Consider the following 14,088-nt stretch of genomic DNA (forward strand, 5'->3'; position numbering starts at 1 on the left):
GCAGACTATTCGGTCCGATGACCGGTCTATACATTTCCTTGTTCATTGCCGAACATAAATTGATCCTTCGAGCCGGATAGGTTGCAACTGCTGACAGAAGCGTTCACGAGGCTTCAACAACGTAAAATATAAGTCGTGAGTGCGTCTATTCTATTGCACTGGAAGTTTGTGATAGTGATTCTATCCAGTGTGACGAACGAAAAATATAAGCATTAGTGTAGCTTTGAAAGCGCTATTGCCGTGTTTCAAGTAGTCGCTGCGTTGTGCCCATATCCGTCGTTTCAAAACTTCGTACGTGTGACTTCATCCGATTCGGCTAACCGTTGAACCCTGTTGTTGTAGCCTGTAATCGTGTGTCTGATCGATAGCTATATTTTCGGGCAATCGCCAATCTAATCCAAACAAGAAGATGATTAGCCCAGAAGATGTTAGTTTGATGATTGTCAAGCGCGGTCAAGTGAAGGCTAAGCAGGAAGGTGAAACGCCTGTCATCTGCGATACAATGCCCAACATCGTTTTTGGTACTTCGGTTTTTGGTATCCGAAATCTGGGTGGTATACCCCAATTCAGCTGCTCATTTTGGGTGATAGACTCGTACGTAGTTAGTGCTAATTACCGGTAATTATCTTTTCTTAACGAAAACTTGCGGTTTGTTGAGGTTTTTGAGCCTTTTGTATTTGTATAGGTACTTAGTTATGTAGGAAGAGCTCTGATCGTTACCTAAGAGAACGCAAGAGAGCGTGTCCATGTGGAACTGCAGTGGTGGACATGTTTGCGCGAGATCAGGGGTTTTTCGTTAAGAGCAACGTTCAACTCCTGATATTCGTTGTTCATCTTCGATGATACGGCGATCGCGATAATTCGTCTGTTGATGACCACTCTTGTTCCCTAGTTTTACTCAAATTCGGTTATTAAACCCAACAACAGGCGCGCGGGTATAGGCCCTCGCACGGCCCAAATTTTATTCGTGTTTAAGTTAAGAACCACCATAATCTACTCCGGTCTGGGAAAACGGTCGGGATATAGTAACACGTGGCACTGGTAGCTCCCCCATAAACTACTCGATCGATGATGGTTACGTTTTGAACCACGCTTCTTCCTCCCCAGTGGCCAGAAACGTAATCGAACAGTTGCCAATAACAACTGCGGTCCAGCATGCAATAGTTTTTCATGGAAATAACGTAAAATCAGCCTTGTTAGCTGATGGCGTGCTGGTAATACCAAAGGGTGCGTCGTATCCTCTGCCTCTTTCAAATGTGCAAGTCGCCCTCCTACTCGATTCACCTGATCCTCTGATATGTACGGGTTGAACCAACGCAGTGGCGACTTTCTCGGAACAGAGTCTCCTTTAGACAGTGTCCTCCATTCTTCAACGAAAAATTCCTGCTGAACTCTCCGTACCAGGTTGACTTCTGCTTCCTTCAGCTCCGCTGTTGTGAGAAACTTCGGCGGATTCCGTTGATCTCGTGGTGTACGCAACAGATTCAGGTACCGTAACCAATACGCAGTTCGTCTAACGAGCTCGATGTACGATGAGGAACGTCCTATGTACCATTCGTTGAACTCCTCGGCTGAAGAATTAATACATGCGACAGCGGTATGTCTTCTCTCCTTCTCCGCTTCAGTTCCATTTGATGGCTCTGGAAGTTCTGGCCAATTTTCGGGTTGCTTCTCCAGCCATCTCGGTCCACGCTACCAAGAAAATCGAAGGAGGTAATTACCTGGTTCCTCAATATTTTGGTCCTTCGATCTGTTAAGCACGAAATTTGTTAGTTGTAAGCGAAATAAATATTAGTTGTGTAATTGTTGTGATTTTGTTAAATATAGTGGTTTTAATTTGTCCGCGAGTTAATTGACAATCAGAAGGAATCAATATCCGGGAATTATCGGTATCGGTAAACCAACTGTTCGCCCAGTACAAGAAATTTTATCCTCTGCCAAGTTGACCGAGTGTTGGGGAGCCACCAACTTATCAAAGCAGCTAATTACTCGGTTCCACAACTGCGTTTACTGCAGCAAACCAGAGGAATGTGAGACCATCCTCACCGCAAGTCCGAATGTATTCCAAACAGGTAGCAGTAATCTACCAATGAGTATAATGACATTCACTATATGGTGATAGCAGTCGTTTCAAAAAAAAATTTGAAAAACAGGAGAATAAATACAATGAGTTTGAGAGCAAGTATAACGAAGCATTAACTATGATTGAGACTATGATCGAATTCATAGAAAAAGAGAGTCGTGTGCCTATTCCACCTGCACCTCATACCATCCCGCAACAGGTCATTGTTCAACCCCAGTCTTTCCGCGCTCCTCTACCATGTTTTGACCAGAAGTATGAGTCCTGGTCACGGTTCAAGGCTATGTTTCTGGATCTGTTGTGACATTCCATGGACTCAGATGCTGTGAAATTATATCAGCTGGAGAACTCGTTGAGGGGATTTGCAGCTGGTGTGATTGACCTGGAAACGCTGCAAAATAACAACTATCAACGAGCATGGGACATCCTTTAGTAACGCTTTGGTAACAAGCGTTTGATCTTGGAGTCACATATCCTGGGAATCCTGAATCTGAAGAAGATGGCAAAGAAGTCATCGAAAAACCTAACCTTGTCGATAAATGTACTGGTCACAGGGAAAACCTCGTCAAACTCAATCAGCCGCTCACAGGAATGTCGGAGTTGCTTGTCGTAACTGTGCTAACTCGTGCCTTAGATGATCTGACTCGTGAGCTGTGGTGGGAGGCTTCCATCGATCAAACCGAACTACCGGAATTCGATCAATTATAGAATTCCTAAACCAGCATTTTGTGTTATTTTGTAAATGTGTGAGAAGAGTACTCCTGCCTCATCACAAGCCGAATCATCAAATCAGAAGATGACCGTGCCCAAATTAGTGCCTCCAGAAACCTCGCATGCAGTGTCTGTACCGACATAGTACGTGTGCAATTTCTGTTCCAGACAACACCAGAATTATATTTGTTCCGTATACCTACACACTAAGTTTTTCTTTCTCGAGCTCGGCAAAATCAGGCACCGCTGTACCTCAGTAAATTTCAAAACTGAAATTCGGCAGAAAAATTGGTTTATTACTGATTTTCGGCAAAATATTTACCGTATCTCAGCAACTGAAACGTCACTTTTACTGAGATCTCGGCAAAAATCATGTTTGCTGAAAATCGGCGGTGCCCACCTCGGGAAAATAAACAAAAAATGCTGAGATCTCGGTGAAAAAAATAAGTGTGTAAACACCCCAAGTAACATTTCAAGTTTTATACCGCTCTAGAAATGGTTTTCAAGATCGAATTACAAGATCTGACAATAAAACCCATTACTACAGGATAACCTTCTGATGACCACTATAAGAGTAAGATACGTCCAAATGGCCCTCTCTAGATTACCACTATAAACCTCTTATAAGAGTATTTAAAAATCCGTTTCAAGCCGCCCCCAAAAAAGGGGATGCAAATATGCTGTATAAAAGAGAAACAAAATCTTGCAAACAAATAATAACAAACTAAAGTGTTGATGAAAATCATGATGAGGATGACTACAAAATAATACTTTTTCAAGTTTTTTTTTTCAATGTACTTTCATGGAAATGAGGTGCGCGCTCGATTTCATGGTGAAAGCTAGTGCAAAAATGAGATTAAGCACTACGCGCCCGCAAAATAATATAGTTTTGGGCAATGAATTTAAAATTATTATAACATCAATAACGTAAATCTTCACTAAATTAATTAATATTACACCCAAATATGTTTGTTTTTTATATCCTTTACCAAAAACGTGTCTTTTGCGGCGAAAATACCGTCTAATCATAAATTACAGTGATAAATTTCACTGACTTGAAGATGGCTCTCCTTTTCCAATATGGCCATCATAGATTTCGATCAGAAAAATGTTGCTCTTATTAAACACCGTTATAAACCCTTTGCAATGTAAATATTCTTATTGGGGCTTCATGGAAATAACGTAAAATTAGGCTTGTAAGCTGATGGCGTGCTGGTAATACCATAGGGTGCGTCGTATCCTCTGCCTTTTTTGAATGCGCAAATCACCCTCCTACTCGAATCACCTGATCCTCTAATATGTACGGGTTGAACCAACGCAGTGACGACTTTCTCGGAACAGAGTCTCCTTTAGACAGTGCCCTCCATTCTTCCACGAAAAATTCCTGCTGAACTACTCCTTACCGTTGACTTCTGCGTCCGCTGTTGTGAGAAACTTCGGTGGATTCCGTTGATCTCGTGGTGTACGCAACAGATTCAGGTACCGTAACCAATACGCAGTTCGTCTAACGAGCTCGATGTACGATGAGGAACGTCCTAGGTATCATTCGTTGAACTACTCGGCTGAAGAATTGATACATGCAACAGCTGTATGTCTTCTCTCCTTCTCCGCTTCAGTTCCATTTGATGGCTCTGGAAGTTCTGGCCAATTTTCGGGTTGCTTCTCCAGCCATCTCGGTCCACGCTACCAAGAAAATCGAAGGAGGTAATTACCTGGTTCCTCAATATTTTGGTCCTTCGATCTGTTAAGAACGAAATTTGTTAGCTGTAAGCGAAATAAATGTTAGTTGTGTAATGGTTGTGATTTAGTTAAATATAGTGGTTTTTAATTTGTCCGCGATTGTGTTGTTAATTGACAATCAGAAGGAACCAATATCCGGGAATTATCGGTATCGGTAAACCAACTGTTCGCCCAGTACAAGGAATTTTATCCTCTGCCAAGTTGACCGAGTGTTGGGGAGCCACCAACTTATCAAAGGAGCTAATTACTCGGTTCCACAACTGCGTTTACTGCAGCAAACCAGAGGAATGTGAGACCATCCTCACCGCAAGTCCGAGTGTATTCCAAACAGGTAGCAGTAATCTACCAATGAGTATAATGAGGCAATGAATTTAACATTATTATAACATGAATAACGTAAATCTTCACTAAATTAATTAATATTACACCCAAATATGTTTGTTTTGTATATCCTTTACCAAAAACGTGTCTTTTGCGGCGAAAATACAGTCTAATCATAAATTCCAGTGATAAATTTTACTGACTTGAAGATGGCTCTCCATTTCCAATATGGCCATCATAGATTTCGATCAGAAAAATGTTGCTCTTATTAAACACCGTTATAAACCCTTGGCAATGTAAATATTCTTATTGGGGCTATTCATTTGACCACATTACGACCCAAAATTATGACTTTGATCAAGCTTTGAAAATTGGACTTATTATGCTCTTCGTTACAACCGTACACTGAGATCAAAACTCCATTATATTTTATGTGCAGCAAGCATATAAAACTAATTCACCGTATTCCTTCGAGATTTTATGTGCAGCATTTAAACTGTATTATGTTCTATTTGCCTTAACTTCAAATTTTATTGGTACCACAGATAAAATTCCAATGTATCGACTAATAATAAAATTCTATCTGTTCTCGCCTGCTCACAAATTACGTAACGAAATTTTATATCCCTTTCCTCTCTTGTGTATCACCTTTTGTATGGATAATTAAATTTATTCGATATGAAGCGTATAACAACTGTACTGACCATTACCGCGTTACGTAATTTGTGATCGGTCCTGAATGTTCACATGTCGTCGAACTTTGGCTAGAAAACGGGAAGATTCCGAAAATGGTAGTAGGCAGTAGAGGCCTGAATTCAGGCCTCTAGTAGGGTGTAGGCAGTAAGTCGTGTAAATGGTGAATTTAAATAAAATGAGAGTTTCTTCGCATTTATTGTTTTTTTCATTTCAAGGAATTGAAATGCTAAATCAGCTTTAACGATTTTAAAAACCGGGTAAATGATTATTATTAGTTGTTGCACTTAAAACATATTGGAATGAACTAATAATAAATATTTCAAATGCATTTGAATTCTATTAATGAGTGCATATAAAATATAAGGGTAGCAGATTTTCTCATTCTATGTGCAAGACCAATAAAATATACAGTATACCCCCGCTGATCCGACAAATGTATGGCCGGACTATCGGGGTTTCTCCAAGGGGTTGGACGCTGAGCACAATGTTCCAGGCACACATTTTAAGGATTTTATTCGCAAGTGTGGCACGGTGTGGCACACTCTGCGGCACACTTTTGACATTTAAGTGATCAGAATAAAAAATACCGGCAACCTTGCCAAATTTTGTGTTGACTTATGAACGAATGCAGTGTGACGTCACCTGACATCATATTAGGACAATATTTACATGTTTCCGGCCGCGACCGAGTTCACGTGGGGGCAATGTTCACAATTTTTTATATGAAGTTTTGGGAACAAAATAATTAAAGAAGAGGAAGTAAACGAATTAGTGTAGATCTTTATGTGCTTCCCGGAGAGGCTGTTTGAAAATCATAAACTAGTAGTCGATCATGCAAATCATTGAATTTCTTGAAAGAAAGTCGTTGTTTGTCAAAAGTACATTGCATTTGCTCAACAAGCGGCCATCCACTAAGTACGTCACGCTTTCAGGGGAAGGGATTCCGAGCAGCGTGACGATTCATACAAAAATTTAAGAGGTTCAATGCAAAAAGTGTGACGATGGGGCTGATTGGTTGAAAATAACCGATTTTTGCGTAACGTACTCTGTGGATCTTCCCCAATAGGAAACGTAAAATCAGTGTATTGAAGAAGCCCTTGCCTAAATAATTGTCTTCATTTGAATCATCTACTCTTTATTTTTGTCACCACCGAATCATCCGGATCGAGATCCGGATATACTGCAACCGATGCGAATGAACTGCAGTGAGCGTTCAATGATCCGATCACAGCAAGAGGCAAGAACTTGAACAACAACGATGTTGGGAAGCGTACCATTGTCTCGCGCGATATCGCGTAACGACATGCGTTTCACTCTGCTGATGTTTACTGTCGTTAGTGTTGCCAGATATTTCTGACTGTCAATATGACAATGTGTCATATTTAAGGTGAGGTACATTTTATGGCACATTGTAGCACACTGAGTCACAAGGAATGTAATGAACACAAATTGAACTGTGCTCAGCGACCCACCCCTTGGGTTTCTCTCGTTAATCCGACTGTCAAATCCATACAAATGAACCAAAACAAAATCACAGCACAAATTTGAAAACTGACAGCATAATGTGTTTAAATGGGTGTTGATACTTTTCAATCCGGAAAATTCCGAATTAGCGAGATCCGGACTAACGAGTCATCGGACTAGCGAGGTCCGGATAAGCGGGGGGATACTGTATTTGCAAAGCTTGATTGCAAAAATATATGTGCAGTGCACATATATTTTAGATGGGGAATTATCTCAGTGTAGAGCTGCTAGCAAGACCAGTCGGCATTTGACGTTTGAAGCTTTTCGAACAGATTTATTAGAGGTTTATTGATAGCAATAAGATCGCCAATAAATCTGAGCAAATAACCATGGTGATTGGTGACTGCTTTCATAAATCCGCTATAAGAATTAAATAAATCTAACAGGCATGAAAATTGTTACTTGGGATAACTGTGGATCAACGACAAGCTAAATTGAAAGAAACAAACCTGTGCTTGATCTGCCTAAGGAAAAGTTATCGTAACGCAGGGTGCTCCAGCGATAGATCGTGTACGAAATGCGCAAGAAAACACCACACATTGGTACATTTCGAACGTGAGAAAGTAGAGAAAAGGCCTACCAATCCCGCCGAACAAAATGATATGAATCAATCTGTTGTAGCAGTTGAAGAGCCAGCGAGTTCGTCATGTTCAAGCAGTATTTCTGATGACAGGCATGGTTCACCTGACAGCAAAAAATGGTTAGGTGCATCACATGCGAGCAGGAGGAGAAGGCGGAGCACTGAATCCCTACCCTTACATGTGCTGGTTCTAAAATGTAAACAACAGTGTTAATTCTCTACCACCTTTTTGTTATGGCCAGGGAATTTTTATGCACACTTTTGTTTTCGATATTTTATCAAAATTAAACACTCAATGAGATACCTGCTTGATTAAAGGGACTCGAAAAAGAATTTATTTGCAGTAACTAACCGAATATAAAAATGTTCGCATTAACGATTGCGCCCTAACAGTGTTTCTATGCTTCGATGCAGAGTGCACGAGCTTTGTTCGCCAGTGACATGAGGCCCTTGCGTGCGAGTCTTATTGGTTCCGGATCCCAGATCATCCTGATAGCAGAATCCGTAGTAAAGAGGCTCAAATTGCCAGAGTATCCTTCGAATGTTCCTGTCATTGGCGTTGGTGGTAATCGATCGCAGCTTCACCACAAAATGGTGGTACATATGTCGTCCAACTACAGTGGTTTGGCTACCAACTTTGAGTGCTTTGATTCTCCAAAGGACATACTGGAACGATTCGATCAGTTCGAGTCAACATTGATTCCTTGAACATTCCTCCAGGCATAATTCTGGCAGATGCCCTCGTGAAATACCACTGCCCTGGTGAAGTAGAAATGTTGATTGGAGCTGATATATTTTTCGATGTCTTGAAGGAAGGGCAGATAAAGCTATCTAATCGTCTGCCAGTCTTGTATGAAACGCAATTTGGATGGGTTGTATCCGGTTCGTACGCGCAACAAGAGGAAGATAATCTAGTGTGTACAAACATAGCATTGACGGATTGGAAGAATGCAACGCTTCTTTAACCAAGAAGAGATTTGAGAGCCAGCTCATGGCAGCTCACCACAGAGGAACAACGTTTCGAGGAACATTTTCAACGAACCTTTCGTCGGAAGAAGAGTGGACCATTCGTGGTCCAGGTACCATTCCGTGATACCGAAAACCAGTTGGGGAATTCCAGATCCCTCGCCATGAAGCGATTCCTGCTTCTAGAAAAAAGATTGGCGCGAAACCCCGAGCTTAAAAACCAATATGTAGATCGAAAAATACCAAACTTTTGGACACTGATGCTGGGTAATTAAAGAGGAATATGATTCTCCTGGCATCCAGACCTACTATCTGCCACACCATTGCATTCTAAAACCTACCAGTAGCAGTACCAAACTTCGTGTGGCTTTTGACGCTACAGCGAAGGCGAACGGATTATCTCTAAATGATGTGTTGATAATGGGTGCAAACAATCAATGCGATTTGTTTACCATCGTCTTGCGCTTTCGGACCCACTCGATCGTGATTACTGCGGATGCATCGAAAATGTACAGGTAAATACCTGTACAGACGCGATACCAACGGATCTTCTGGCAAAACAATCCAAAAGAAGCGTTGAGAATTCTGGAACTATTAACTGTGACTTATGGAACGTCAGCGGTTTCGTTCATTCAAATAGCCCGTGATGAGATCGGATGTTTTCCAGAAGCACCTGAGGCTATATTAGATGACTATTACATATATGGACGACTTTCTATCTGGTGCTGAATCAGTCAAAACTACAAGGAAATTATGGTATGATGACGAGAAGTTGATGATGAAGGGCGGATTTCCCGCTAGAAACTCTAACTCGCAAGAAATACTTATTGATGTTCTCGACAAGGACCGAGAAACATTGATACCCATCCACGATTATGTTATTAGCGAGGCAATCAGGGCTTTGAAACTTTTGTGGGGACCGAAGCGCGACCTGTTCCTATTCCATCAACCTTCTGATTCAGTCATCCTTGACGTGGCAGCGAACAAGCAAAGTGTTTTATCGCAAATAGCACGGTTGTTGAACTTTTGGGACTCACCGCGCCGGTAGTCATCGAGGAGAAAATGATAACGCAGTGTTTATGGGACGACAGTGTCGATCCACTCGAGAGATGTAGCGTTGGAGAGAATTCCGTGTATCTTTGGATAGCATTCCTGATTTGGAGATCCCCAGATGCGTCGTGGCACCGGTACGAGAGGTGTTGGAAATACATGGATTTTCCTACGCTTCTATGAATGCGTATGGTGCATGCGTGTATACATGCGTTTGCATGGTGTTCGAAGTAACGGGTCTACAGTGACCATTCTCCTTGTGCAGTAAGTCCAAGGTGGCTCATCTTAACCTGATAACCATTTAGAACTGCGCTGCGCGCAACACTGCTGCTGCTTTCGTGTTTAAAATAAACGAGAGCTGAGCTCTCTTCTGTTTCGACAGCCTAACGAACAACACCTATTTATTTATACCTCCCGAGAAACCCCAGCAAATATCGGTACGACCCAGTTGATTTCCTAAATATAATAGTGGCGACGAGGAAAATTAGAACAAAAAACGTGCATTTTAATTCGGTTTCATCTTATCACCGTTGGAAAACATCGATGCCAAGTGAAAGATTCTAGCAACCAGCAATTGAAACTAAGTGCTAATTAATATTGATTAGTTGGGTGCTCGCTGATAGAGGGGTGTCTTTGCAAATCAAAACGCCATTTGCTTATTAGCGTCGGTTTTCAACAAAAGAATACCTAAAAATGATCCCAAATTACATATCCTTTACTAGGAAGTTTTTACAAATGTGATTCATTTATTGCAACCTTTTAATAGTGATTTATTTTCTTCTCTTTGAGTGAAACGTGCTACGGACAGCGGGAATAACTGTACAGCAGCAACCGTTTTGCTGTTGCGGCTTTTGTTTCGCCCCGCGTCGGGCGGTTCGGTTGGAGTTTTGTGCTTTCCGTTGTCATCGAGGTAAGCGTAGCGGACCAAAAGGGTGAGTGAAAACATTTTTTGGTTTGTGCCAAGATTATAGTGATAGAAATTAATTGAGAAAAGTGATTCAATGTGGTTTTGATGATGTGTAATTACTGGGTATTTTGATTCAATGGTGATTTTAATTTCCGCTATTGCCATAGAATTGGCGTGAAACCAAAGCTAATAACAAAGAAAATAAATTTGCGCAAATGCAGTGGCGTGTTAAATGTTAAATTTTACGTAATTTTTTGTGGATGATTTTACTTTTCGCTTGCTAAAGAAAAGTTGCGTAATTGAACAAAACAAATAAATGGTGATTTGGCGCGTTTAAAATTTTTATTCCTTTAAATCATAGTGAGTGAACAATACTGCTTTTTGGCTTTGATTGTTTCAATAAAAGATATAGAACACAATAAGAAAACAATATCTTAATTATTTTGATTGTTTGTCAGTAAAAGTTATTGATTGTATTGAACCATTTCATTGTTTGCAATTTTCGTTGTAAAACAGCTTTGAGTGAAATTATATTGTGTTTTTTTTTGGTTTTTGCTAAAATTTTGACGAATATGTCCTACGTGTTAGCTCCCAATATTGAGCCCTACCGTAAGGGTCGATCATTTGCTTCTTGGATTAAACGTATATCATGCCATTTCCGAGTGAACAAAGTGAAAGAAAATGAGAAAAAATACCAGATGTTACTTTTGGGAGGAGATTTTTTGTTCAAAATGGCAGACAAACTCTTTCCTACAGATGAATTGTTGGAAGAAGTTTCCTATGAAGTGTTAGTTCAAAAGCTCAAGGAGAGACTTGACAAAAATGATTCAGTCTTACTCCACAGATATAATTTCAGTAGAATGGCGCAACAACCTGGCGAATCAGCCGGTGATTACATATTTTCGCTGAAAATTCTTGCGGCAAATTGTGACTTCGGTGATCAAAAGGATTTCCTTATATTGGATCGCATTCTTGTTGGTCTACAAGATGGCTTACTTAAACATCGCCTTTTGACTGAAAATAACTTAACATTAGAACAGGCTGAAAGGATTATCGCTTCTTGGGAAATGGCGACTTATAATACAAACCTGTTGGCTAACAATAATGTTGACTTTGTGGCTTCAATAAGTGCCAAGGATTCATTTTGTGATTCAAATAATGAGGATTATAGGCATAACTCGCAATTTGGATTCCATTCTAAGAAGTTTAGGTACCGTGATTCGTCTGCTAGCACATCTCATCGAGGAAGCAAAATGGATGGAAACCAATGGACTGTGGATCAGCGTATCTGTGATTACTGCGGACAGCGAGGACACGTGCGGAGAAGGTGCCACAAATTCAAACAAGAGAGAAACGATGAAGTTAATCATGTTGACATCCAAAAACCTAGTCCGATTCCTGATAGCTTGTCCGAGCAACTGGATAGTTTGAGGGAAATGGATGGTGACTTGTATAATAATGACACAAATGACTTCGAATTGGAGTGTATGCATATTTCTTCCATCAGTAATTCTAGTAATTCCTGTTTGCTAGATGTTTCTAACAACAACTTGGTGCAAATAGAGATTGACAGTGGCTCTTCGGTTACAGCGATGAACAAAAATGTGCTTGTTTTGCAATTCAACTTACCTTTATGTGAAAGTTCTAATCAACTGACTGTGATAAATGATTCCAGGCAAAACAATTCTGGTGAAATTGAGGTTCCAGTTGAATTGAATGGGGGACAAGAGAATTTGAATCTATTAGTGTTTTTTTGTGACTACCAGTTTATTCCTTTGCTGGTGGATGAATTTTTTTCCAACTGGAGAAATATTTTTGTGGCTTCAAGGCCATTTGGAAAACAAATTAGAGCACTAATTGCAGTTGATCAGATTAAACTTGTTGATGTATTTGTCAATTATTTTAGTAAACCTGTGTTTAATGATGGTTGTGAAGCAAAAATGGCTTTGAATAGTAATTTTCCAAATAACAATAAGAATTATGACATTCCCTACAGCTGGAGGGAGAACATTTTTAAATTGTCGGTGTTTGATTCCAAAATTCAGAGTAGACTTTCGTTGTGGATTTATTTTGCGAATTATTTTTCGCGAATTAATGTAAATATGTCAGCTCCCACAGGATATGATGAATATTTGGATTGTGAAATAAATAGCATACCTGCCAAATCTTTGGTCAATGCCAGGGAAAATATGAGTAATAATATTGTGGAAGAAGTGATCTATTCTGATTGGCTTGGGAAAACTGATAATGCGAGAATTTTGGAAAATCTACAAATTTTAAGACTTTTTGACGTGTGTTCTTTGTTCCATGACAAAGTGAATATACCGCAGACAATTCAAAAAATTTTAAAACTTTTACATGGCAGCAAAGTTGATGTTTTTGGAATAAAACGAACAGTGAAACACGCGGTGCACTTTGTTGGAATATACACGAATGTTATTGTTGCTTGTGACGTCTATGCAAGTATGGCTATTAATGTAAAACGTATTATTTCGAAAATTTTAAAACACAAACCTGCTACAAACATTTTGGCAGTGAATATTTTCTCCAAAAGGGTGGAGGTGAAATGGTTGATGAAAATTTACAACTGGTTAGTGATTTTGGTAATGGTTATTAAACTTATTGCTTGCTATGGCTTGCCAGGCGTTATAGTGTTTAACAATGGTCTTCTATGCAAAAGATGCAAGTTGAGCTTTAAAGACCTGACAAATTTATGTTTGTCTCTTAATAAATTGACATTGGAGGACAGTTTTCCTTCAAGAAAAGTATATATTTGCGTAAGATGTGTGTTAATCTATTTGGTTAACCTAAAGAGGTATATGCTGCATATACGTGAAAATCTGATTAAAGCTTTTTGTCTAAAACGAGTTTCTTATAACTCATTACAGATCATGGTTAGAAACGGAGAGACAACAACCGTCCATCCCACTAAACTCAGAGATGCTAATGATGGACGCGGCATATCGGGCATGCCAAGACGATCGACGCGTGTAGTCGAGACTGGTCGGCCGCTACTGACTGAAGACAACATATTCGTGGCTGGTCGGCCGTTACTGACTGCCGCAAAATCCTCGATGGCACCCATAGATGAGAACGATGTCTGGCAGCTACCAGATCTGAGATGTTCAACGCAACAGGAAATGTGTAAAGTTTTGAATTTCAATAGAAGCAGAAAGAGAAAAATTCAATCAGAGCCGGTAGAGCTTTCTGGCCTACCAAGGCGATTAAAAAGATGTAGAAGAATTAGTTTTAAAATTAAAATTTCGAATTACTGTTTGAATAGAGTTCAAACTTCCGAAGAAGGAAGAACTGATATGTATTGCAAATACTATCTGAGTGTATTATTTTTAAAGTGCTTGATTCAGCAGCAGGCAGCGCTGCGCGCAACACTGCTGCTGCTTTCGTGTTTAAAATAAACGAGAGCTGAGTTCTCTTCTGTTTCGACAGCCTAACGAACAACACCTATTTATTTATACCTCCCGAGAAACCCCATCAAATATCGGTACGACCCAG

The 14,088-nt window shown here is 40.1% G+C and overlaps 1 protein-coding gene across 1 annotated transcript; it reads left to right on the top strand.

Annotated features, from left to right (window-relative positions):
- The first annotated feature begins 409 nt into the window (after positions 1-409).
- On the top strand, positions 410-13,806 carry LOC134223086 (uncharacterized). The gene is made up of 4 exons (XM_062702221.1): positions 410-601; positions 10,051-10,105; positions 10,458-10,578; positions 13,464-13,806. Exons 1-4 carry the CDS (start codon positions 410-412, stop codon positions 13,567-13,569), a joined length of 474 nt encoding a protein of 157 aa, XP_062558205.1. The 3' UTR covers positions 13,570-13,806.
- Positions 13,807-14,088: the final 282 nt, after the last annotated feature.

The sequence above is a fragment of the Armigeres subalbatus genome, chromosome 3 (genome assembly GCF_024139115.2).
Source record: "Armigeres subalbatus isolate Guangzhou_Male chromosome 3, GZ_Asu_2, whole genome shotgun sequence".
Taxonomy (NCBI): Eukaryota; Metazoa; Arthropoda; class Insecta; order Diptera; family Culicidae; genus Armigeres; species Armigeres subalbatus.

What these genes read in the sequence shown, in the direction of transcription:
- LOC134223086 (XM_062702221.1), top strand. Translation starts at nt 410, where the DNA reads ATGATTAGCCCAGAAGATGTTAGTTTGATGATTGTCAAGCGCGGTCAA. An exon ending in GGGTGATAGACTCGTACGTA is followed by an intron (nt 602 to 10,050) that starts GTTAGTGCTAAT and finishes CTGTTTCGACAG; the next exon opens with CCTAACGAACAACACCTATT. An exon ending in AGAAACCCCAGCAAATATCG is followed by an intron (nt 10,106 to 10,457) that starts GTACGACCCAGT and finishes CTTCTCTTTGAG; the next exon opens with TGAAACGTGCTACGGACAGC.